Here is a 26,934-nt window from a genome sequence, read left to right as displayed (position 1 = left end):
AAACACAACTCAAAGTCACGGTCCGTTATCCAATCAACGCGTTGTTTTAAAAGAAGTAGGCGGGCCTTGGAGATAATCTCTTCTTCGTTGGTACTGCCGGGGCCGGATGTAACGTCTGGCTGCATCGTCCTCTGGAAATCACAACGTGAGTAGCTAACGTTAGCTCTCTCTTTTAAAACACGAGGTTTCACTGGGAACAAATTAATGCCACATATTATTATAACAGTTGGCAGATTGGCCCTTCATTTAATTCACCCAGGGTGTTTTGTTTGTTGTGAAACTGCCAGGCTCTTTTGTCTTTTAACTGTTTGACTGTAAAGCTAGCTAGCAGCTAGCCACTTGATTTAGCAGCATGTAGCTACCCTAGCTAGCATTTCATGACTAGCTTGTAAGCGAGACAGTTCTCATTCAAATGTTTCAAAACATAAGTAAGAAAGTAAATGAAATTTTAAAACGTGGCTGCTGCTGCTGTCTGGTTGTGTTCATCATGTCCCGTTGTTGCTGCTGTCTGAGTGACGTTAGCTGCCTTTTCTTCCCTGCTACTTCTCTGTTAATGAATGAGCATGACCAGTCTGAAAGGTAAAGGTTAACACACCGTGCTGTTACTCAGACTGGTGTTGGCAAGTGATTTAATTAATTAGCAGCTTTGGAGTGATCGTGTCTTCATTGTTGGTTAAACCTGTCTGTCTAAATCAGTATTTGATCTGTCAGTGATTGGGTATTGTGCCACAGCCACATTACCTACCTGTCATTCATTTAACAACGCCTGTAACTAATGTTACATGTTGCTGTGATGTTATCACCCATTGATGTACCTTCCTAATACTCAATGTTAATAACAGCCACTTGTCTACTTTGTCACCCACCCACTGCCTCAGTGGTGTAGTGCAGGGATACGGAGTACCCTCTTAATTTTCAGTCAGCATTGAGATACCCACTACTAAATCCACCCTATAGTGTACAATTGCTACCTTGCAGGGCAAGGAGACTGAAGGAATAGCAAATGCCATGGACATTGATCATAGTCATTTTATGTCTGAGGACCATATTGATATTTCCAGCTGTATCTTTTTTCCTTCGTGGCTTCTAGTCAATTGCGCATGCTGACGACGTGACCACTTCGTCAATCATGCCGTGTACATGACTTACGGTCTCGTAAACGGAGTTCACGACTTCAAAATGAAGGCCACAATTAATAAGACGTATTTTACGCCTTCACAGTGACATCACTCACTGAGTTCCACACTGTTTGATTGACGGGTATTGTTTGGTAAGAGGCTCCGCCCACACTGTGATTGGCAGGTGATGTGTGCGAAGAGGCTCCGCACGGCGCCCAGACAGTGTGATTGAAGGGCTGTGTGTGTAAACTAAGCTGTCACTCGAGCAGTTGTGATGTGATGTCGCTCCAGCAATATCATCAGTGATATCACTCGAGCAATTGTGATGCCACACATCTATGACGTCGACACCGCGTGAATGTATTGCTGGCCACTTAAAAAAAAAAGTCATAAATTAAGAGTATACCCACTTCTCCAGGCACCACTACACCACTGACCTGCCTTTTTGTCTGTCATACCCTCTCAGCATGGGGAGTGTTTTAGCTGCCAGCTCACCCAACCCCCCACCAGCCCCTGGCGGTGCTGCTGGCCCAGGGTTGACGGTTCCGCCGGGCTTCGGGATACCCCCATTGTCCCCGGTCATCCCCCCCACCGGCGCCTCGGGGCAGCAGCAGGAGGCAGAGAGTTCCTTGCCCAACCCAGGAGCGTTTGAGGAGTGCCATCGCAAGTGCAAAGGTAAAGATGAGTCAGTGGTCGATGACTGCACTCTAGACTAGAGCTTTGAATGCATTGAGTGAAGAAGACTATGTGATTGTTATAACCTGGCATCACAAAATTCTTGTTTCCTCTAGAGGTCTTCCCCATGCAGATGGAGGGTGTCAGGCTCATCGTCAATAAGGGCCTTAGCAATCATTTCCAGGTCAGTAAAGTTCCCTCACACAGGGATTTTCTTCCATTCCAGCATGATTGAGAATTACTTTACTGTGTTTGAATTTTCTCACAGCATATGCACTCACACATGGCACAACAGGATCTCACATACATTGCAGAGGGACAGGACAAGACACAATGATGAATGAATTTTATTTGACAGAATGTTAAAATACATAATGATTAGAAGCCCTTAGACCACAACCATACACCATACAAACATACAATACTATGGACAATAATTCTGCCTGTCATGGTGCAAGATATGCAAGATATACTATGGAGAGTAGACCATACATAATATCAAACTAGACACACAGAATCAGTATTCACATTCAGTAGAGCTGGCCTGAATATATATATATATATATAATCATCAGGGAATATGTGGTAGGGGGCTGGGGGAGAGGGGACGCCATAGGCTATGCCGCTATGGCATAGCACTGCAACACGTCTTTTGCTTTACCGTGCTTCCCCCGGTGGTCCGGGGGAGAACACGCACACAGCAGTATTTTCATTGTACTTGTACAGTGACAATAAAGGTACTTACTTAGTTACTTACAGTAAAATGACTGAATGATTATAGAAATATTATAGGCAGCTGTGAGCATGACTCATGAAGGACTCAGCTGCAGCCACACTGATTCATCAGAAAGGATGGATTTCTTTGCCAAAGCAAATCGTCAATGCTATTTAAAAATTAAATTAATAATAATAAAAACAATCTCTGTTGCGGTGACAAATCAGTCCGTTCAGAAATAGTTCATATGTCCGAGCCCATCCCCTCCTGTGGCCACGGTGTTGGGCGTTTCACAACCTCTCCTACATTGACAATTTCAACCTCTTCTGGGAACGCAGACAGTTATTTAGAAACAACGACATACGTAATTGGCTGCGGGCAAAGCTACTACCTATCCTCACACATTTTCACAATCACTTTTATTGCCACAATATTCAAGATTGCATAACGAGGAATTTGTCATACTTTGTAGCCCACTCAGGTCACGGTGTTCCCCTCTGCCAAAGCATTTCCTCCACGTCCGCTCATTCTGGGCAGACCCACTGCTACTGACGCCCCCGGGGTCCTCCTAGTGCCAGTTCAACAAGGGCCTACATTTTAGCCCCCCACAGAAAATAAGGAATATCTGAATCCTGAAATTGAAAACCAAATACCAGTACCCAACAAACGAATAATAGTCAAATATTCTGGTCCAGACTCCAGCCCTAACATTCAGTGACTTTTTGTTACAAACCCTGGTTCACTTGTAACTGGGCACTATGAATCTAAACCAAGTACATAAATGCAACAAAGTAAATGTTTCCGCTATAATAAATCAGACCAAAGAAATGTAACGCTTTAAATGCATATACATTTTACTGTGTCCCTTTTTTTTTTTTTTACTTGTCAGGTGAACCATACTGTGATGCTGAGCACCATGGGTGATTCCACCTACAGGTTCGGTGCTACCTATGTTGGATCGAAGCAGATGGGTCCAGCAGAGGTATGGTCTCCTCAAGCTGCTGTAGTTCCCACCTGTCAGATGTTTTCTCTTTTTGTCTGTGGAGGATTTGGACTCTGTAATGTACAACCTTTCTTTTTTCTTTTTTCTCCAGTCTTTTCCAGTCATGGTGGGTGACATGGACAACAGTGGAAGTCTTAATGCCCAGGTCATCCACCAGGTCACTGAGCGGATACGTTCCAAATTGGCCTTCCAGGTAAAACCTTCTGCTCATATTTCTTTCTTTCTTTCTTTCTTATCACATTACAGGAGTGGTTAGACTTTGGGTACTGTCAAAAGTTTGAAAAACCCACAGATACTTGATATAGCTCCGATACAATCCAGTCTGCTGCCATTTTTGTTGTCACTGTAGTCCGTGTTGTTTGACGTTTGTGAATATCTGTCACGTCTTCAGACACAACAGCAGAAGTTTGTGAACTGGCAATGCGATGCCGAGTTCAGAGGAGAAGATTTTACCGCAGCTGTTACACTTGGAAACCCAGACGTTCTCGTCGGCTCTGGTGGGTCACTGGTGGTCTCGTCACGGTTACCATGTGTCGCAGAAATGTGTCTATTTAAACACCTGATTTTAATTTTCAATAGTAATGGCACATCCTAAAACTCACAGTATGCTGTTAATATAATTGAAATGTTATTCCTGTTTTGGATTAAGATTTTCTGAACTCTATAAAGCATCCAATCTGTAAAGGACTTGAGTTACCTACTATCTTACCTACTATCTTTAAAAATAAATAAATACCATAATGGTGTTACCTTTCCATTGGCAATCATTTTCTAAGAGTCTGTGTTTTTCAAGCAGTAGATATTGAATTCGAACAGAAGTCTTCAAATAAGCGTGCTTTTGTTTCATTTCAACAGAAGTGAGCTCAGCTAAAGTGTTGTTTGGTTTCCTCCACCTCTCAGGTATAGTTGTTGCACACTACCTCCAGTCCATCACCCCGACACTGGCGTTGGGAGGGGAGCTCGTTTACCACCGCAGGCCCGGGGAGGAAGGCACCGTCATGTCTTTAGTCGGCAGGTACACAGGTGAGCCACATGCTGGATCATTCGTCGTCACCACCTGGTCCGGACTGACCGATGGGTGGATTGGTCGAATTTGTGACTCCTCCTCCAGAAGATGATCTGTTCATTTAATCAGAGATGCAGCGGCTTAATCGGGGCTTGAAATTAACACCCGCCAAATGTGGATAGAAATATGCTGTTGGCGGGTAAGTTACCAGCCAATTTAACTGGTGATGAAGCAAGCTCTATATCACTGCATCTGTTTTGCCTAAACAATCCTCCTATCCTAAATTTAGCATGAGACCGCGGCGATCCAAAGCTGTGTTATCAATTTGGTGGCTTTTCAGACACATGGAAGTCCTGTGTAACGACCACCTGGTTTATGCTCACGCAAAACACAAACCTCCGCCAATTAAAGCCAACTGCTTGTTTGTTAGACTTGAGTCTAGATCTGGATCCGCTCCAAAATGTAATGTAACGGGCTCTTCCTTGGTTTACACCCTTCCATGCAGAAAATTGAGCAGGTAGTTTTTCTATAAATCCTTCTGATAGACAAACAGACAGGGAGGCACCGCCCTCCGTTGAGCACATGCATGCAGTGAGTTGGAGCAGAGGAATGGAGAAATGCAGTGACGTGCACAGACATTCTGGGGGCGAGTGGCAGGTGCTCGAGTGAAAAAAGGGGCACCCCTCTCGCAATTAGGCTCACATTTTGGCTAGTGGAAATTTTGATTGGCTTGTAACTTTAAAATCGAGGAGCCATATTGGCTGGTGATTAAAAAAGGTCAATTTAAAGCCCTGGTCTTAATGTGTTTATTTCTTCTTTTGTGCAGGCAATAACTACATGGCCACGTTGACACTAGGAGCAGCAGGTGTTCATGCCTCCTACTACCACAAAGCTAATGACCAGGTACTTTCTGACCTTTGACCTGTCCTGGAGCTGTAAGACTTGAGTCAAACACTAAATAGTCTGTATTGTTGCTTTCTTAATCTCCTTGGAGGAAAGATGGGTTTCCTGCATCAGGACATTTCTAGTCATAATTTGGTCATTTATCATCCACTGACAACGTATAGTTTCAAATACTTGGATTTTAAGTTTGACTAATTGTCTTGTGTGGTAAACCCCACCCACTGGGTACTCCAAGCAGCTTTACAGATGATAATAGCAACAACAAAAATAATAATACAATTATTTTAAAAATGTATTTATTAAAAATGTATGTCCAATTACCATGCTTCTGTGTGCCTTGCCAATATTTCATATCTGCATTTCATCCTGAACTCATTGTCCTTTGCTCTTGTCTTGAACAGTTGCAGGTCGGTGTGGAGTTTGAGGCAAGCACTCGTATGCAAGACACTAGTGTATCATTTGGCTACCAGCTAGATGTGCCTAAAGCCAATTTACAATTCAAAGGTACGACTTGTCTTGTAAACACACTGTATGTCAAGAGAACCCTTACATCTGTTACTGGGGTTTGGGGGGTCTCAGAACAACTGGTACCTGTCGAGATGCCACTAGAAATGACCGACTTGCTAAATACAGGGTTCAGACAAAGGTGCTTGAATTTTGAGGCGGGGGGTGAATCAAGTACTGGAATACTTTGAAAATAGACCCTTTTTTAACCTTTTTCTTTTCCATAAAAAGTCCTTCTAATCGGGTAGTGTATCGGTAGATTCCCTGCCTACCAACACGAGGGTCGCAGGTTTGCATCCCCGTGTTACCTCCGGCTTGGTCGGGGCATCCATACAGGCACGATTGGCTGTGTCTGTGGGTGGGAAGCCGGATTAGGGGTATGTGTCCTGTTCGCTGCACTAGGGCGTCAGGAAAAAACAGAAAGTGAAGTCCTTGAAAATGAAGTGGGGGAAAAAAAGGTGCTTGAAAAAGTAGTTGAATCTTGTAATGTCTGTATGTACCCTGCAAACATAGTTAACATTTACCAGCAGTTGACATCGTGGACATTTTTCGATTAAGAACTAATCAAGATTCACGATGACTGACGCCTTGAAGAGACCTCTTGGTGGGGAATTGGCACAGAGGGCAATAATTGCAAAAGAAAGCTAGCTTTTTGCAGACGGAAACAAAATCATAATAAAAACCGTTATGTTGGAGTAGCATGGGCATAGTCACACCTAAGGATACAGCTGACAGTGCGCCAAAAAATACCGGCAACAAGAAGAAGACACCACAGAGCAATTAAAGCATCTGACAAAAATATCGCAGCACTGATTGAGAAGTCGGTACTGTCATTGTGCTGAGAGACAGTTGCATGTGTCTGTAAATGTCTTGTACCACTTTATAATCTTATAATGTTCTTCCTGTCTTTTGCATATCGTCCCCGGGTTTACCACAAGTGTCTGTTTTTTTCTGCTTCCCGTCCCCCCTCCAGGTTCAGTAGATAGTAACTGGGTAGTCGGTGCGGCGTTAGAAAAGAAGCTGCTCCCCCTACCTCTCACCCTCGTCCTCTGCACCTTCCTCAACCACCACAAGAACAAGTTCCAGTGCGGTTTTGGCGTCACCATCGGTTAGACTTGACTGGAAAAACAGGGGAAAGAAACGGCCCCCGGACGGACTGCACACAGAATGGACAAACACACCGTGGACAAGCAGACTATGCCATATACACTACTCAATGTCGCATCACCTCAAATTGTCTCATATCTCTTAAAGCAGATTTGGTCGTTGTCCTGTTATTGGTTTCCCAGGTGTACGAGTCATGTTAAAATAATGTGTGGCGAATACAGTAGAATCACTGAAAGATAACTATGTAAATAAAATACATTTAATCGTATAATAGAGTTAATCAGAATTATGAAAAAAGTAACAAAAGAATGTTTGTCAGAAATTTGGTGATGACAGTTGACCATGGACTCCCAACACAAATACAGAAACCAATAGGCAGTAGAAAGATGTATGATGTAACCGTTACATGACGTCTCCTGACAACCAATGTGTTACATTGTAACACATTGGTTGTCGCGGAGACGTTACAGGAGTACAGTGCTTTGTTTTTATCACTTAGTTCAGTGCCTGTCTCATTTGGTTTTGTTCTGTTTTTGAATTTTATCCTTGTTTTGTACTGTAAAGTCAGTCTTGGCATGAAGTGAATGAAATCGTTCTCATTTGCTTGTCTGGGGGGATTCTTGGTTACAAACCGCGGTTACAGTACCAGGAAGGAGTGTGTGTGTGTGTGTGTCACGGTTCACAATCCATCATTGTTTTGTTTTGTCGCCTTTTTTATGGTACATATATATGGAGCAGTATATATTACCTGTATATACCTCTTGGGAATGCATAAATGCCATTTCTTACAAAAAAGGAAGTGAATGTCTTGTTTCTTGACTTTAGTAGGTCTTTGATATATCAAGTGTCTGCTTTCCCGTTATCTATAAAGTCAAGTCAGCTTCCTTTGTATATCTCACAGTTACGGTCTCAAAAGGTTTCACAACACCCACATTATGAAACGGCAAATGAATACGACACATCTTAACCTCTGACCCTTGATGAGAACGCGGCACGCCCACAAAAACTTCAAAATAGGGGGGGACATGCCGTTGGGGTGACTCATTGCCTTCTGGAAAGAAGATTCTGTGTGCGTGTACTTGCTCCTGCTCTAAATAGGAATTACTTGCTATAAAAAAACAATAACTCATGCATGCCAATTAGGACGCAGCACTGAACTCGGTTGTCAAGTTTTATTTTGTGAAATTCACTATAGATAACGGGTATAAATTAAATAAATATTTGGTGTGGCTGGGGGGGGGGGGGGGTCGGCACGTTAAGGCTGGAAGACAGGTGAAGGTTTTGAGGCAGTTTTGGTTATGATGGGAGGGAGCTTGTCTTCTCGACAGTCTGCCTGGTGTGTGTGTGTGTGGTGCAGGTTTCCTCTCTGAAACTTTATAGCTGTGTTGATGGACAAAGTCCTTTGCTGGCACGCCCTGCTGTCACTCCACGTCATGTCCTCGCTGTCACAGCTCTTCATCCTGAACTGAATGTTTCATTGCATGAGAATGGGTTGAACATGGGTTTATACTCTGCTTCATGTAGCATCATGTACAGCAGTGTCATTGCTGGCTTTTCACTCGGCCTGCTATACAGAAAGCAGTGAGGGCAACACTTCTCACAATTGGGTGAAAATTAAGAGGAGGCAAAGTGAAAATGTCACATAGAATATTAGGTAATATTAGAATAGAATATTCTGTGATTTAAACAAACCAAATGTTAAACCGATTTTTAAAGACATGTAGTAGAGAAGTGGCTTGTAGTAACTTTAAGAGGATCTTTTTATTTTTAGATCATTTTTGTCGCATTTTCTCCTTTATTAGACAATTTTTTTAAATAGTTGTGAGAGCTGGGGGATGACACTGGGCAGGATTCAAACCCACCAGGACGGCCCATGTTAGGAGATCCTAAGTTAAGTCAATTGTATTGTCCCTGGTGGCCGATTTGTGCAGCAGCGAGTATAAAAACATAAGTCAACATAAAACATATAGGCTACTGTAGTATGACATAGAAACTTTTTTAAGTGACATAGGTGACTGACCAAGAATTTCATTCATTCAAGAATGAATCATGGCTTATAATCCAGATCAGAAACAGCCAACAAGACTGAACTATGTACTTACTGTATGTAATAGTTGTCATCATCACCGTCATCACAGGAGTAGTAAACTCAAAGCACAGTAGCTGCTGCAACATTGCAGCCCGACAGTGTTATCAACAAACATGTTTTCCAGATTTTCATGAAGATATTTAACGTCCTCCTCCCACTTTTGACATGTTTATCTTCCTCCATGCCTCCCTGTACATCTGAACACATCAGCAGTTAAGGAAGACATCAGCTCAACTGTCTTATCAGTCCCTCAGGATGGAATTGCTGCATAAGTCAAAGCAACACTCCTCTCCTCACATAATCTGCACCAGGTCAGATGGCATAACTGGAGCAAAGTCCTTCTCACATTTCACTGGATTTAGCTGACAGTGATAGTTAGCCAACATGAAGAGGATTTCTTGGTGCATGTCTCAGTATTTATGTTTACTCTGTGAGTCTAGAGTCGTAAATAGAGACAATGCAACATTGGCAACAATAACCTGATTATCTAATCTAATGTTTTTACTTTGCAAGTTTGGAGTTTACTGTATCACTGCTGCATCACCCCCGTTATGTATAGGCTAGAAATTACTTTAAAGCCTTCTAAGTATTCTTTGCTAATTTATTACATAACTCCAAGTAGCCTAAATTTTCTTATGGTTTCATTTTTTTTTTCAGATTTTGTAATAGGATATGAAAGTATTTGCTTTGTTTAATTGTGCCCATTATCATTCCCCGTTATCATTTCCTCATGTTTGGCATAGGGATCAATTTCATGTGACCAAAAACTGAACTGCATGAAATGTATCCCTATGCCAATCTGAGAATTCATGTTTTTATGCAAAAATGTCTGAAAGTTGAAAAATGACACTTTTTATATTAAATGTATCATTAAATCAATGAATCAATATCCTTTATTTAACCAGGTAAAAAAAACTGATTGAGATTAAAACCTCTTTTCCAAGAGCGACCTGGCCAGAACGGCAGCATAAAGACAGTTTCATCAATACACACAAACACAAAATAAACAGATATAACACAGTCAGTCACACACTCAGGAAACAATAGTGGTTACACCGCAGGGCAATCACAAGAGCCAAGAGAACTAATTTCTCTGTCTCTTAAGATTGACCTGAATGAGTTATAAGATTAGATTGTTTCAAGTCCTTCTGCACATCATTCCAGGTGGAGGGGGCAGAAAATGTAAAAGCCTTTTTACCCAGTTCAGTTCTGACTCTCGGGACCTGCATCTGAATGATGTCCTGAGAGCGCAGGCCATAATGGCTGAGGCTTCTACACATGTGTAAACCCAGATATGTAGGAAGAAGCCCAAGAATAGATTTATAGATACAAGTCAGCCAGTGAGAGAGTCTACGGACAGATAGAGATGGACAATTTGCAACAGCATACAAAGTGTAATGATATACACGATAGCTGCAGTTAGTCATAAAACACAAAGCACAGTGGTACACCGTGTCCAGTTTCTTTAAGTTTGGTCAGGAGCATTCATGAAAAGCACATCTCCATAATCAATAATTTATTACATCGCCGATGACATCACAATTGCTCGAGTGAGATCACTAATGACATCACAATTGCTCACGTGACATCACTGACGACATCACAATTGCTCGAGTGACATCACTGATAGCATCACTGATGACATCACTTCCATTGCTCGAGTGACACTTATGGAAATCGGTCGCTCCACGGCTCCCAAAATCGTGACTGACAGACAGACAGACACTGCCCACCCACGTAGGCGCCATCGTGCAACTGTGCGCCATCGGCTCATACTACAGTACATCACAGTTGCTCGAGTGACATCATTGATGCCATCACTGATGACATCACTGATGATGACATCACAATTGCTCAAGTGACCACTGATGACATCGGTCATGTCGACAAAAAAGCCAGCCCCAGATGAATAAAAAATATACACAAGGATACACAGATTAACAATGGAAATATCTAAACCAAAACACTTGTTAAAAAGAATAAGTAAGCTAAAACTTTAAAACTGAACTTTAAAACCATGTAAAATGCTGTGTACATGAGGTTTTATCAGCCTGTAATGAAGTCAGAGGACTTCCCTCACCTCTAAAAGTCCATCTGAGGTCGAGTGTTTGTGATGTGGAGGCAGCAGTGACCGGAGACGGACAGCAGGGCAGTCAGCAGTGGACTTTGCTCCCGTGTCACCTGGCTGCAGAGCGCTCAGCTCCTTATATATACACCACACTCAGCCGTTACCCCTCCACTGCACCGACCGCATTCAACAGCTAACTGACTGCAGCAGGCTCATCTGTACAGGTAAGATACTAGCAGGCTGTGCTCTCCTTTTAGTTTCTTCAGTCAATGGAAAAACAGAGAAAACTGGGGGGAAATGCAGCTTAATAATTAGATCTTTCTTTTCTTTAAATTTCAGTTGAAGCATCAGTCATGAAGGTCTTTGTAGTCCTGGTCCTCGCTGTTTTCACAGGTAAGTGAGGATGGAGGTTTGATTGAAATACATGCACAGCACAGATGTGTCTACATGTAAAGGTGGAACAATGATAAAGTATTCCATGGTCAGATGTGGCAATAAATGCATTTGGTCGTTTTGATATTAAGTTGACCACTTCTTCAGCAGGTTGCAATGCCAATCTTGTATGGCAGAGCCAGCCCAAGCCCCAGGTTGACATGGTGAAGGATGCTTTCTGGGACTACGTTGCCAAGGCAACGGTCACTGCTGAGGACTCCCTGCAGCAGATCAGGCAGTCTGACCTGGGAAGGGAAGTCAAGTAAGTTGAAAGTCGCAAAAAATAATAATGAACGAACAGAACAACAGAACTATGAAATCTTTACCCCCTCTGGACATGTTTAAAAACACTCTAAAATCTGTTCTTATAGAACAATGTCATTGCATGTGAAATGTGCGAGTGTCAAGTTTATTTTTAGCCCTTCTTTTTAGCCTTTAATCCTTGTAGTCTGTGTTTGCTTATTGTATTTCTGTCTGTATTCTGTGATGTTATCTGTCCCTGTTTGTATTCTTTTTTTTTTTTTTTTTTTTACATGAAACCTTTTATTTTGCTGTCCATCTTGACCAGGACTCCCTGGCAGAAGAGATATTGTATCTCAATGGGACCTTCCTGGTTAAATAAAGGATAAATAAAAATAAAAATAAAACTATAGTTTGATGACTTAATCAGGATTGACCTGAGCCCCTCCTCTCTCTGCTTCTCCCTCCACAGCACCCTTATCTCTGAGAGCACCGATGCCGTCAACAAGATCACCGACGTCCTGCGGACTCGGGTGACTCCTCTCACCCAGGACCTCCTCACCAAGCTCTCCCAGGAGGCCGATCAGCTGAAGGCCCGCCTGGAGAAGGACCTGAGCGGGGTGAGCGCTCACCTGCAGCCCTACGCCGAGGAGCTCAGAGCCGACCTCCAGAGGCAGGTGGAGGAGATGAGGCGTGACGCAGGGCCCTTCGCACAGGCCATGGACCCCGAGGCCCTGAGGGCCACACTGCTGCAGAAGAGCCAGCAGCTGCAGGCCACCCTGGAGACGAGCGCGAAGCAGATGCAGGACCACATCGTTCCCTACGCCGACGAGATAAAGGAGAAGATGGACCAGAGCCTGGAGGAGTTTAAGAGGAGCGTCATCCCCATGACTGAGAGCTTCCAGACCCAGCTGGCCCAGAAAACCCAAGAGATCCAGCAGAGCCTGATTCCCTATGGAGAGGAGCTGAAGAAGACTCTGGATGTCAACGCCAAGAACCTGCAGGAGCAGCTGACTGCACTCTGGAATTCCTTCACCAAGCTGACCCAGTAAAAGGACCAACATTTTTCTAAGCCTGCTAGAAGTAGTTCACAAAGGGTCATTTGTTGTAATTCTACTGCCTGGTCAGTAACAATCTGTTGAACAGGGCAGCGATTATGGGACAGATACTAAGTGCAATATTAACACTTCATTTTCTAAGCTCTTGAGAAAATGGCATCATAAGCAACCATGTGAACAATGTATTTTTTCCCCCATCAATAAGACCCTTTTCACGGGGGCCATTTTGTGTCGAAAAGGCAGAATAAACACAGGTGCGAGCAAAACACTAGTGAGGGTTTCCAAATTCCACTCATGGAAGTTTGAACCCCTCCTTAGTGTTTTGCTTGCAACTGTGTTTACCCGGCCTTTTCCACACAAAATGGCCCCCGTGAGAAGGGTCTATTGTGTGACTGTTTACAAGTGTCAACTGCTTGCTACAAAACAATAAAAAAGTTAAATGTGTTTTCTGGTGTCATGGAGTTTTCTTGGCATTGGAAATGGAAAAAAGGAAACTCACTAAAGATCTTACTGGGGAAACAGCTATGGTGTTCACATGCAGAACACATGCATATCCCTATAATAAGATTGACATTTTAAAAGGGCCTGTAAACACTCATTGAGACTTGAAGGGCGGATGGGATCAAAGGATCCTTTCTGATCAAACGAAATCAAAATCATGTCATCAAAATGACATTCTGATCAAAGGATATCAGCTTTCCTAACTGTCACATCATATAGTATTATGGGCTGTTCAGGTTCTCAAAGAAAGTTCTCAATTCAGCTTCCCGACCATCAATTCAGCCATTGACAACAAACCACTAAATGCAATAAGAAAGATATGATAGCAACAAGTGTATCAGACAATATTGTGAAAAATCTCAATCGTGGGTCTGATTTTGTTCTATACAAGTGAAAAAGAATTAACATCAGGACAAGTTTCCAATACTCTTTTTTTGTTTCTATATTTAAAAAAAAGTGACAATAGTTTGAAATATTTCCACTCCATTATAGCTGATGATCTTACCTGTTTCAAGAAAAGCCTTGAAACAACTTATTTTGCAAAACAATGCAAATCTCATAACCTTTAATCCCCAAATTATATAATTAATACAAAACTGTTTATTACCCGTTGTCATTTTGGTGAATATTCATTGCCAGAAGTACTTGACTTTAGATCTCCTAAATGCTAAATCAATGTAAAAACTAACGAAACACTACAAGACAATTCACTTATCTTCATTGTTGACATGATACAATTGTCTGATGATAGAAAAACACTGTTGCTCCAAAGTCTTCCAAAGTCCAACACACTTCACACAGCCCTTCACAATAAAGGTCCAACACACTTCACACAGCCCTTCACACTAAAGGTCCAACACACTTCACACAGCCCTTCACAATAAAAGTCCAGCACACACTTAACACACAGCTCTTCACGATTGACCTTTTTCACAGCAACCATTTTGTGTCTAAATGGCAGGAGGTAACACGGGTGCAAGCAGAACATTAATGAGGGCCTCCAACTTCCAATCCATTTAGGTGTTCCAGTGCTGGGGCCCTCATTAATGTTTTGCTTGCACCTGTGTTACTTCCTGCCTTTTAGACACAAAAAGGCATATTAACACGCACTTCACACACAGCCATTCACAATAAAAGTCCAACACAGATTTCACACAGCCCTTCACAATAAAATTCCAACACACTTCACACACAGCCGTTCAGAATAAAAGTCCAACACAGATTTCACACAGCCCTTCAGAATAAAAGTCCAACACACACTTCACACCACACACAGCTCTTCACAATTAAAGTCCAACACACAGCCCTTCACAAACTTTTGAATATTTATAATATTGCTGAGCAAGCAAAAAGTGCTCGGTGCAACAGCGGGGCAAACGGGCACTGCACTAGTGTATTTAATGCACCATGTCTGTTTCAAATCCTACCACAGCGAGGCCAAAGGCAAATGTCTTTTATGGACAATAAAGTTTCTATTCATTGTTCACGTCCTCCTTTGAGATTATCGATTGGAAAGTGTCCCATCAGTGTGCAATACAAAGGCAGGCAGTGATTATCAAAGCACACTATGTCCCATATCAGACATATTACTGAGCTTGGGCCTTTTCTTTTTTTATTATTATGATTTCATGTTATGATCATGATTCACATTAATAGTACTCAGTAGTAGTCAATTTGCCTGCAAGAAGCCAGAAGGATTGTGACACAAAGTGATTGTAGAATTCAGATTCTTTGTGATTGTACATCAAATATATTTTTTCACATTTCACGTATAGAAGTTCAATAGTCCCTGCTGAAAGCAAAAAAAACACAATAAGCATGTGTTATCGAGTGGTTTACTTTTAAGTCAGCACAGACTGTGATTTTGGATGATTTCCATGTGTACTTTCAATGTGCAACGTGGAGCATTAAATAATCCCACAGCAATAAAAAGATGACAACGCAGTTCGTGTTGGGAACTTCGGACGCAGGTCAGGACATTTATTGGATTGGTTGGATCAAAACACTGCCAGCTCACCTGTATAAATACCGAGTCAGGCGTTCAGTCACACTGACCAACCAGGATCACTAAAGGTGAGTTAGAGACCGGACATTTTCTACAGCTGTGCTCCTCAGTTACAGTTGCTATACTCAAATTACGCTTTTGTGCAGAAAACCCTGTGTATCGGTTTTGAGGGGGGGGGGGGGGCATGTTACTAAATGAAGATCTCAGAAAATATAGATGATACTGAAATGATTCACATGACAGTTTGAGTAGGCAAAAGTATTAGAAGCCAACAACTATAACCAATTAGCCAATAACATTTTCCATGAGAATGTCTCAATGGATATTTCATTCGGGAAGGAATTTTACAAACATATGTACATACTGTAGCCTAGTATGTAAACATTGCAATATTTCAATATTCATGTGTTCATGTGTTATTGCAGGTTTCCCAAATCTAATCATCATGAGGGTATTTGCTGTAATCCTTGTGCTAGCTGTCCTCTCAGGTGAGTTTACCATTTATACTCAGACATTAACAACATACGTATGTGAGTTTACCATTTATACTCGGACATTAACAACATACGTATGTGAGTTTACCATTTATACTCAGACATTAACAACATACGTATGTGAGTTTACCATTTATACTCAGACATTAATAACATATTCTTAAATGTTTTATGTCAAATATGAATGATTCTGAGGTGGACGTTGAGTTAATAGCAATGTCTGTACTAAATACTTATCTCTGCCCAATAGGCTGTCATGGAAGATTGCTGCCATGGGAGGAGGAGGAGAGAAGCTCCTGGGAAACCACTGTTGACAAATTGAAGGATTACTTCACAAACCTGAACTCCAGAGCCGACAGCCTGGTGAAGAACATCAAGAGCTCCGAGGTCGGCAGAGAGCTGGAGTGAGTTCATTCATCTTAACAAGGATGGCAATACATGCCAGGAAACTTACTATAACATATGGCACGGTGGCTCAGTGGTTAGCACTGTTGCCTCACAGCTAGAAGGTCCCGGGTTCGAACCCCGCCCCGTCCTTTCTATGTGGACTTTGCATGTTCTCCCCGTATTCATGTGGGTTTCCTCCCACCACCAAAAATCAAGTTTGTTAGGGTTAATACTCCTGACCGTGCCCTTGAGCAAGGCACTGGCAATCGAAGTGGAGTTGGTCCCCGGGTGCTGCACTGTAGCTGCACATTCTAGGAAGGTTCCTAGTAAAGGATGGGTCAAATGCAGAGGATACTTTTAAGCTGTGTTTTTAAACTGGTTGAAAGTACTAGTTTGATGGGACTCCGGCCCCTTGTTCTGTGTGTGTGTGTGTGTGTGTGTGTGTGTGTGTGTGTGTGTTGGTGTTGGTGTTGTGTTGTGTTGTGCTTGTAAGGAGCTGGTGGCTCAGGGGTTAATGTCGCATGAGCTGGTGCCTCAGTGCCCCTGAGCAAGGCACTGGCAATCGAAGTGGAGTCGCCCCCCGGGCGCTGCACTGCGGCTGCACGTTCTAGGAAGGTTCCTAGTTAAAGGATGGGTCAAATGCAGAGGATGAATCCCAACAGGGATATAAAGTATACCTTAACATAATGCAACACACCAGCTCTTTATAGATTCCCATTATGGCACATTATTCATATTTTTGGTGTACTTTTATGTCCTATTCTTACTGCTGCACAACCTGGTAAAGATAATGCTTTTAAGCTGTGTTTTTAAACTGGTTTAAAGTACTAGATTATCAGGCCGTATAGCATAGCTGGAGTGAGTTCATTCATCTTACCAAAGATAGGAATACATGCCAGGAAACTTACTATAAGAGACAGACAGACACCGCCCGCCCGTCCGCCTTGGCAATTTTATTATAGGGTTAGCCACGTTTTTTATGCGAAAATATACCTTATCTTATCAGCTGAAATCACAAATGGAGGCTGTAATAAAGAGTGTCCCAGCGCCTCTGACTGAAACCACCTGGACTCGCCCAGATGAGATTCTGTTGTTGTTGTTGGCAAAGGTCAAAGGTCACTTCTGACTTATCAAAACTGAAGAGCAAAATCCAACCTGTCTCCTAAACAGCAGTGGGCAGCGCTCCGTCCAGAGAATAACACTGGACTCAACGTTAGATCTTTTCCTCTGTCATCCAGGCCTTTGGTGTAAAGCAGAGGTTTTCAAAGTGGGAGGCGGGCCTCCCCAAGGGGGGCTCCAACAGCCAGTTTCAGGGCAGGCTCAGTGAATGGAAGTGGAAAAAAAGATGACATTAATTATTACATAAGTTTCCGAAAGGAGATCACATATAATATCTGAAATGTGTATGATTTGGTTAAAGAGATAGTTCAGAGATTTGGGGGGGATTTTACTGTGTTTCCCAGAGTCAGAAACAAATTAATGCCTTCAGACAGACCTTTTGTATGTATTTGGTGTAGTCTGAAGTATGTCAACAGCAATAGGCTCAGTTGTTGAGTGGCAATGGGATCAAACATAATCGTGATGGGGGGAGGGGGGCTTTGAGGGGAGGCCCACTGTCTCAGACTTTGAAAACCACTGGTATAAAGCATCACAGACCGGCCGACCATGTTACATGATTTCTGATTATTGAAGTTCAACATTTTCAACCAGTTGCCTATCTATAGCTGACATGTGTAGCCACCGCCAACATGTTAAGTTGCCTACAGCTTTCAAGTACCCTCTGACAACAGTAAGAATATGATACAATAGGATTTATCTGTGTCTTTGACACCATTTACACCTGGCACTAACATATGTTTTCTGTGATCAGATTTCAATCAGATAGTGCTTGACCACTTGAAAGTACAGGTGTAAACGCCCCCAAGACACATTGAAGACGGATTGCGATCTGATCCGCCAAACCACCTCCGGAGGTGGTCAGGGACGCATTGTGACCACATTGAACACAAGTGTAAATGCGATGTGTCCTCTCAATCCGCATATAGCAACTGTATGCGGATTGAGAGGACACCCGTTTTGGGTGATCAGATTGCAATCTTATCACCCAAAATGCACGATAACACCAGGTGTAAATGAAATCAGGCTAATGTGGTCAAGCACTATCCAATTGGAATCTGATCACAGAAAACGTATGTTAGTGCCAGGTGTAAATGTCCTCATTGTCGTAGTTTTTGTGTGAAACTGGTTCTAGTGTAGGACACCAGGAGAGATCCTAAAACGATATCCTCTGCGTTGTTATGCATTTCACATTCTGCACTCAGCTGCAACATGCCTCTGTGTGTGAGGAGGCTAATCGACATGTTACAGTGAGGTGATACATACTGACTGCAGGGTTAGTCTCCACTCTGCTCTCAGGGACACTTTGCTGACGACCTTCAGTCCGATGTTTACTCCACTTTACGGCATCTTATTTTGACTCATCAGGGCAATCAGTTGGATGTTGAAGGGTTTAGTCATTTACTTGGACCCGACTACAATGGTTTTTACCTGCAGCTCTGCCCATTGTACGGTATTACAAGTTCATGATAAATTCGTGAGTTTAGGATTATATGGTTCTATCATCCTTCAGCATAGTTCTGAGATATTCAGCTTCAAAGTTTTCGGCATCCATTGAGTTAACTGGAGACGGGTCCTTTTGTTTTGGAAATTACAGACTCAAAAATAGAATACTGTAGGTCAGGGCCAGGGGTGGGCATGCTAACTCAGTTTGGACAAAAATGTCAGATAGAACCTTATAATACCAAGTTCACGAAATTCCCTCACTGCCTTGTATTTACACAAGGTGAAAAACTAAACACCAATGAAACCACTAAACTCCCCCCCCCCCCACAACAGCACCTTGATCCAAGATGTCACGTCTGAGCTGGCCTCGTACACAGAGGACGTGCAGACCAAGCTGGGTCCCTACACTCAGGAGGCAGCCGAGCGCCTGGGTCAGGACCTCCAGGTGCTGGGCGACAAACTCCATAACCACATGACTGAGGCCAGGGGCCGGGTGGTGACCTACAGCCAGGAGCTGCAGACCATGCTGGAGCAGAACGCAGATGACGTCAAGGCCAGAGTCCACACCTACACCCGCAAGATAGGGAAACGCCTCCAAAAGGACAAGCAGGAGATCAACAAGTGAGTCAGCCTCTCTCTGTCTTCATACAGTCAATGGTCCCCGGGTGCAGCAGGGTGTTGAGGAGAGGAGAGGAGTGGCGTTCGCTGGAGGAGAGGAGTGGGCAACTGTGCTGAGTAAGGAGCTCAAATGGATTCATCCTGGTAACACTTTACATTAGTTTACAATAAGGGTACATTGATTAATTCTTAATAAGCATTAATAGCCCTTTAAAGCATTAACGAACCCTTAATAACCATTAACTAACCATAATACCATCTGTATAAAGTATTCAATAATATGTAAATGAATACCTTCGTTAAGATGAACACCATTAGTAAATGATTACTAGATGCATTGGTAATTAAGGGTTAACTAATGTACCCTTATTGTAATGTAGGTTTTCTTTAGTTTTACTTACAAGGATAATTGATTGCTTCATCGTTTTATTGGAGTCTTCCAGGGAGATGATTCAGGGACTTGGAGAATTGAGCCACAGTTTATTTGAGCTATCACTACATTGAATTCATAGACCCACAAGTTTCTGTCTTTGGCTGAATGCAAATTTTATTTGGGCATTCTTGTTTATAAGCCTATCGTTGTTATTATTATGAGAAAGTTTGCAAACCTTTGCTGTAGAATAGGGGTTCTACAAACAGACACCTGACAAAAAGTGACATATTTTATGGATATTTCATATTATATTCAATGCAGGGGAAAAAACAGCACAGAATAACTGATAACTGTACAATTACCGGTACCCCAAATAGTGAATGCAATAACTGCAGGATGTTTGTGTAAAATGAGCAATTTGGATGAATATTGAGCAGATTATGTGCATTGGATCAGGGATTAGTTTTCCTGATATTTTCAGGAACGTTTTAGACAATTCTCTATCCTCTATTTTTAACTGTCATACATACTTATGCTTATTTTAGACAAATTCTGTGTTTTCTTCTCCCTGACGCTCGGCCGTTGTTCTATTAGCTCTTTCGTTGTTTTAAATTTTCTAATGCAGGGCGAGGCTGTTCAGCAGAGAGTGAATATAACTTGTATATATACACACACACACACACACAAATACATACATACGAAGAAAGCCTTGCGACCCCCCATGAAGATTTGGTGGCCCTTAGTGTGTGCCCCGACCACTGCTGTAAGATAGTAATTATAGATGAAGTAAACTCAGTGCTTTGATGAACTGATCTGATTTAACCAAGTACTGTTTGACAGTGTACATTTGATCTAATAGGCTGCCATTTAACTGTGGATTGGTCAAGCTTTAATTTGTCTGAGCAAATCCAATGAGACTGAATAACAACTGCATAGGTAGGCCTACACTATTTTGATGAGTTTCAAAGCCCACTCTTGTCAGAAGGTATTGTACACTCAATAGAAACTCTAGAGTAACACTTTACAATAAGGGCATTAATTAAGAGTTAGTTAAAGCTTAATAAGCATTAACTAAGCTTGTCCTAACCTTAACCTCAGTGACGTCATGCCTCAACCCAACCATAATGCCTTAGTTAACATTGAACCATTAGTAAATTATAGTAAATAGTAAATTATTACTAGACACATTAGTTAACTGTTAATTAAAGGTTAGTTCATGCTAGTTAATGCTTATTAAGCATGCTTATTAGTTAAATAGTTAATGCTTATTAAGCATTAACTAACCAACTCTACTCTTTCCTCCTCCTATCCCCTTTCTCAGGAGAATTGCAGCCTACTTTGAGGAACTCCAGTCCCGCACCTCCGACAACGTGGAGACCATGAAGGTGCGCATCGAGCCCTATTACAACCAGGTGCGCGAGAACGTCGAGGCAAAGATCAGCACCGTGAACCAACTGCTGACGAACCAGGCTGCGGCGATTCAGGACAAGCTGGAGTCCACCGCACAAGACATCTGCAAGAGCTTTGACCAGACCAGCGAGAACCTCCGCACGGCCCTGCAGGACAAGGTGGAGGAGGTTCGAGAATGGTTTGAGCCTTATATCAACACTGTCCGTGAGAAGCTGGAAGCCCTGTAAAGTGTAAACCCACTGTAACCAAACAGTCTTGAAATGTTTTTTTTTTTTAAATGGAATAATAAAATAGATCACTCCCTCACGCCATCTATTGCATGGCTGACCAATTTGGGGCCCGTGGGCCAAACTTGGCCCCCCTCTCTGTTTGTTTTGGCCCTCCATGGTTTTAAAAGTGAAAAAAATCACGGCCATTATTACTGTCTTTCAGAGGCTGTGACAGGCTCATTTTTAAAGCTAGCTTGATGACACTTTTACCATATGAAACTATAAGACCTATTTTAGAGTTGGAATGTAAATTGTCCATAAAATAATATATTTTAATGTAATTTCACATAACATCAACATTTATGTTTGGCCCACGGCCATTCATCCAGATTAATTTTGTCCCTTCATATGAAATAATTTTGGGCACCTCTGATCTATTGCAAAACAGCTGTTCGAAGGTCAAGATCAGGTTTTTATTGTAAACATCGACCACACTCCATATGTGTTGATGGGATATTTCTGTTCCTCTGTCACTCTAAGCACTGCATTAAAAAAACAATTGCTTACTTGTGTGCAGAGACTCCTCATTGGTCAGAAATGTATTTCTAAGCCAAGTTTTTGCATATGTGTCACCCTAGTTACACCTGATCCTGTGTGTATATGAGGAACACATCACAAACATACTTTTTCACCCGGCCTTGTGAGGCACCTCTACTGCTAATTGTGCTAAATTACCTTCAATGTTTGATGACATATTTCACTTACTAATGATGAGGTGTCACAAGTGACATCTTTACTTTTCAAGGAGAAAAGTTCAGCACTCATAAACAGAAAAATATTTACTGTAGTAGTGTCCATTTTTATTGAAAAACTATAATATTGCAAAATATTTTCACAGAACATTCAATAGTCACAGGGATGAACTTTATACTTTTTTCCCTTTTTTGTATGTGCAGTATTTCACATGTTTTTTGCTTCTAGGGATTCATTGCAAGAACTTTCTAAACCTTATCATTCTTATCTAGTGAGTGAACCGAAGACAACATATAAAGTGTAAGACATAAAATGTCACAGTGATGGGAATTAAAAGTAACTAAAATTTAGTAATAATCCACGCAATAAATGCAATTTGAACTGCAATCTGAACTGAAATTTACAAATCAAACAATGACTTCTCATCATCGTGTATGAATTATACTGAACACAGAGTAGAAGAACAAAAGGCATTTAAAAAAGGCTGTTTGACAGTGTATGTGCATAAATGGCTCAGAATATATTTTCCAAGAATAACGAAGTATAAAAACAATATTTGAAAGACATTTTCAATTGACTACAAAAGAGTAAACAATGGTTCAGTAGCAACATATCAATATGTGTTCATTTTCTCTCCTTTTGTCTCATACTTGTGATAGTGTGATGTGTTACCAAGGAAAGAGAAAACAAAATGTTAGACAAACTGAGGTAGGTAACAGCAACCTTATTGGGTGTAACACTACTAAACATAATAGAAATCCTAATGAGTTACGTAATACTCTAAGAACTTGTTTCATAGGTAGGCTGAATTTCCTTTCCAAAAGGAGATCTCTCTAGAAAACTAATTTAAGTCTCTTGACTTGGTAAATGGTAAATGGCCTGCATTTATATAGTGCTTTTATCCAAAGCGCTTTACAGTCAGTAAGTACATTCACCCATTCACACACCGATGGTGGCAGGTTACCACGCAGGGTGCTGGCACACCAACGGGAGCAATTTGGGGTTCAGTGTCTTGCCCAAGGACACTTCGACATGCAGACTGGAGGAGCCGGGAATCGAACCACCTACCTCTTTTATCCAAAGCGATTAGTGGACGACCCGCTCTACCTCCTGAGCTACAGCCGCCCCTTGGTGAAAGTGGGCCACACTTTTAATCCAGTCTATTGGTCCCATCTCGTAACCCCCCTGGCATGATCTAAGTAATGTTGATGAAGCTTTGAAACATCTGTAAATGTTTCTGTGCAAACAGCACAAGCGTGGACGGCGTCATTCCAAAGCTCTTTCTCCTTAGACGTCATCAGGACCGTTGAGGCTTCGGCCGAGTCGTTATCGGACGTATCGTGGTTTTGACGTGACTCACTGCGGACTGGAGGTGTATCCGAAAAGCGTGAGTAGAGTAAAGGATCCTGAACTGGCTGATGTGCGCTGCCTGTTTCAGTCGCTGGTCCACCACACCCAACACGTTCATCCATGTCCATAGGTGTGGAAAGTGCGCAGGACTGGAGTATATTTGACGTATTCTGACCCAAAGAGTCATTACTAGCATCTGGTTGTCCTTCTTCGGGAAAATGAGGTAACACACTGTTATTGGAAGAGGTAGGAATGGACGGATTTCGGATGTCAATCTCTAGACGTTCTTCATCTGTATCTGAAATGACAACGGGCGGCTCTGAGGAGATGATGGGCTCCACATACAGACGGTCTGGATGGGGGTACCTGAACAGGTGTTTTTTATTGCTGACAGGCAGACTGCGTGTTTGCTGGGATGAAGTGACTCCCTGCATGTCTTGAGCTCTGGCGGAAAGACAAGACAGGACGTCGGCTGGAGAGCTGGTTGGCTTTTTGACTTCTATGAAATGGCAAACCTGATGTGCCTGGAGCAACTCTGTGCTGGTGAATCTGGCCGTGCACTTTCGGCAGCGATAAGGGAATAAGAACGGCTCGGTAAACCCTTGAGGCTGAGGTACAGCGAGACGCGTCCTGTGAGTCTTCAGATGAGTTTTTAAGGCACTGCTGCTGGGGAATGAGAGGCTGCACGGCACGCAGAAATGTGAGCTTGCACCTTTATGTAACAGGCTGTGCTCCTTCAAGTTTCTCAGACTGGAGAAATTCTTCCCACAGGTGCTACATTTCATACAATCAGCTTGTAACCAATGCAGCTTGTGACATTCAGATGCGTGGGCATTGAAGGTTTCTTCGGTGGTGAAGGTGTCCGGACATAAGGGACACGCGTAGGGCCTGCGGGCCGCGTGTTCACGCAGGTGGTCGACGTACGAGCCGAGGAAGCGAAACTCCAAATCGCACTGAGCGCACGAGAAGGGCCGGCCTTGTTTTCGGTGTAGACGCTGATGCAGCCACAGCTTGTTCCAGCTGTTACAGGACTTCCCGCACCGTCCACACGAGTATCTGCCACACGGGCTGCGGATTTGTGAATGAGAGCGAAATCTCGGGGGTTGTCGATCCATTTGCTCAGAAGTATTTCTCGTCACAGAGCAGGAAGCTTGGCCAGAAGAGCCTCCAGCAGCCGGGTTTGGAGAGGAAGAACTAATGTCCAAATCATTATTTACAGACTGACCATCCAGGCTGGAGATGTTTGGTGACGGCGGTGGTGACTGCAGGTCTGTAATTTCATGATCATCGCTGGACAGAGGATCAAGCTGAGGTTCAAGTACCTGACTCCGTGGCGGGTCTGGATCCTGCCAGATCTCAGACAGAGAAGAAGAACTACACACCCATTCCTCTCCACTTGCTTTGCAGCAAACTCTGCAATGGATGCTTGTTTCTGCGGCCCGGTCATATTGTTGTCCACAGATCTCACAAAAGTACGGCTGGTTGTTAGTGTGTGTTTGTAAATGCAGAATATACTGGCACCTGTGACGGTGCAGTTGCTTGCAAATCTGACATTTGTAATACATCGGGGTATTTATCTGTCCCTCGACACCCTGAGTTACCAGGAAGCCGTCAATATGAGTTGTGTTTGCGTCCTCGTCTGGTTTCTCACAGCACACTTTGGAGGCTTGATGCGAGCGTAGCGACGCGAGGCGCCTGAAGGCCTCTCCACACTCGGCACAGGAGAAAGGCTTCGGCCCAGAGTGACTCTGAGAGTGTCCTTTCAGCTCCTGGAGCTTAACAAAGCCTTTACCGCACACAGAGCAGGCGTACGGCTTCACAGGCCAGTGTGTCTTCTCATGAACATTCAGACTGGAAGGCTTGCAGAAGCTTCTCCCGCAGACAGTACAGCAATGTGGCTTTGCTCCAACATGTGTTCGCTGGTGCATCTTCAATGTGGCCATGTTCATAAACTCCTTGAAGCAGGTGGAGCACCTCAGACACTTACTGTCCACGGAAGTGATTGGAAAATCCACACAATCTCTCATCTGTTGATTATTAGTGTATTTTCCTTCTGCAGCGACATCACTCGAATTCAAGTTCCCAGTGTCTTTAAGGTGAGTTCTGAAATGAGCGATCAGTTCACCTTTCTTTTTGAATGTGCTGTCACAGCATGGGCAGTGGACGGCTTCAGGTTGTTGGTGGGTGTCTGAATGTGAGTGGAGCTTGGAGAGCTGAGCGAACCTCTTGCCACACCTCGGGCAGCCGTAGGGTTTCTCACCCGTGTGAAGGCGCCTGTGGACCGTGAACGCCGAGATGTGTCGAAACGAGCGGCCGCAAAAGGAGCAAGCGAGTGGTTTCGTCGATTTCAGTTTGTCCCGGTGAGGAAGGGAGCGTTTCAATTTAGCGTTTAGCGAGGGTTTTAGTTTAGCGCTGTCTGTCATCTCCTCTGCTGGATCCCTGTTCAGCGCTTTAAGTGTTTGTATGGTGTTTATTTGTGGACATAATACTTCGGTTGATTGACGCTCCTCTTTCGGCGTGAGATCGATCGTTTCATCATTCGATATAGAGTTACAGAGACTGGCGTTGAGACAAAGTCCAGAGGTTTCAATGGAGCAGTGACTCAGAGCGCTCAGAGGCTGCTTGGACCTCTTTTTCGTAGCCCATCCCGTTTTATTCTGCCTTCGTCTCTTCCTCGCCATTTTAGTTTGCGGCTTCCTGGTAGGAACGAGCGATGGGACAGATTCAGCCGGCGTGATTTTGTCGCGACGCGGTGACACAGCTTCCTCAGTTTGTTCCGATATTTCATTTGCATTTTGATCCTGTTGAATGACATTCGGGCCCACGTTGGGAATGGGTTTGTCTTGGATTGAAGAGCCAAGAACAGGCTGATAACAAGGAACTTTCCACAATTCATGAGACCTCGGGTCATTTTGGGAATCCGAATCCTTATTTTCCATCTCTGGTGTGTCGTCTGATAATGTGGCTGCTGCCACTCTCAGATTTTCTTCCAAGCTTTCCTTCAAAGAAGATTGGACACTATTCGTTGTTCGCACCTCTCCTTTCTTTTTTGTCCCATCTCCTGCTAGATGCTCTTTCAATGTATTTTCTGCTCTGGTTTTGATCTTGTCTTCTGCATTCTCTGTTGAGTGACCTCCTAAAGAAGCAGCGGTATTATCTTCAGGTTTTGAGACCACGTCTGTGTAGATGATGTTCTTCTCCGCTGGTTTGACCATTGACACTTTTACTCTCTTGCATTTCCTCTTACCCTTCCCTTTCACAGCATGTGTTAAGTTTTGATTTAGGGAAGTGTTGACATTATCAACGGCTCTATTGCATCCCTTAACAGGACCGACCAATTCCAGACTCTCCTCG

General features: G+C 43.0%; 3 protein-coding genes across 4 annotated transcripts; all 3 read left to right on the top strand.

The window, feature by feature from the left end:
- Positions 1 to 109: 109 nt before the first annotated feature.
- tomm40l (translocase of outer mitochondrial membrane 40 homolog, like) lies at positions 110 to 7,804 on the top strand. Of its 2 annotated transcripts, none has more exons than XM_083645528.1 (10): positions 110 to 145; positions 1,585 to 1,793; positions 1,910 to 1,977; positions 3,398 to 3,490; positions 3,603 to 3,704; positions 3,903 to 4,008; positions 4,412 to 4,534; positions 5,344 to 5,420; positions 5,822 to 5,924; positions 6,898 to 7,804. In XM_083645528.1, the coding sequence occupies exons 2-10, from the start codon at positions 1,586 to 1,588 to the stop codon at positions 7,035 to 7,037; spliced, it is 1,020 nt and encodes a 339-aa protein (XP_083501654.1). In that variant the 5' UTR covers positions 110 to 145; position 1,585; the 3' UTR covers positions 7,038 to 7,804. The 2 variants fall into 2 exon arrangements, with proteins under 2 accessions (XP_083501654.1, XP_083501653.1); XM_083645527.1 differs by lacking the exon at positions 110 to 145 and adding an exon at positions 533 to 579.
- A 3,737-nt stretch (positions 7,805 to 11,541) lies between these two features.
- Positions 11,542 to 12,912, top strand: apoa4a (apolipoprotein A-IV a; the record flags this gene model as incomplete). The annotated part of the gene is made up of 3 exons (XM_083646701.1): positions 11,542 to 11,581; positions 11,732 to 11,882; positions 12,333 to 12,912. 3 exons carry the CDS (start codon positions 11,542 to 11,544, stop codon positions 12,910 to 12,912), a joined length of 771 nt encoding a protein of 256 aa, XP_083502827.1.
- A 2,440-nt stretch (positions 12,913 to 15,352) lies between these two features.
- Positions 15,353 to 21,495, top strand: LOC310785059 (uncharacterized protein; the record flags this gene model as incomplete). Its single annotated transcript, XM_083646052.1, has 5 exons — positions 15,353 to 15,389; positions 15,850 to 15,912; positions 16,169 to 16,322; positions 19,201 to 19,488; positions 21,180 to 21,495. 5 exons carry the CDS (start codon positions 15,353 to 15,355, stop codon positions 21,493 to 21,495), a joined length of 858 nt encoding a protein of 285 aa, XP_083502178.1.
- Positions 21,496 to 26,934: the final 5,439 nt, after the last annotated feature.

Source organism: Poromitra crassiceps, assembly GCF_964638095.1.
Source record: "Poromitra crassiceps genome assembly, chromosome: 11".
Lineage (NCBI taxonomy): Eukaryota > Metazoa > Chordata > Actinopteri > Beryciformes > Melamphaidae > Poromitra > Poromitra crassiceps.
This window is presented reverse-complemented; position numbering and strand designations above follow the sequence as displayed.

Bases quoted from the DNA above. Each gene is read 5' to 3' on its own strand.
- tomm40l (XM_083645527.1), top strand. From the start codon at position 554: ATGAATGAGCATGACCAGTCTGAAAG. The intron at 1,978-3,397 runs GTCAGTAAAGTT...TTTACTTGTCAG, and splicing joins GCCTTAGCAATCATTTCCAG to GTGAACCATACTGTGATGCT. The intron at 5,421-5,821 runs GTACTTTCTGAC...TGTCTTGAACAG, and splicing joins ACCACAAAGCTAATGACCAG to TTGCAGGTCGGTGTGGAGTT.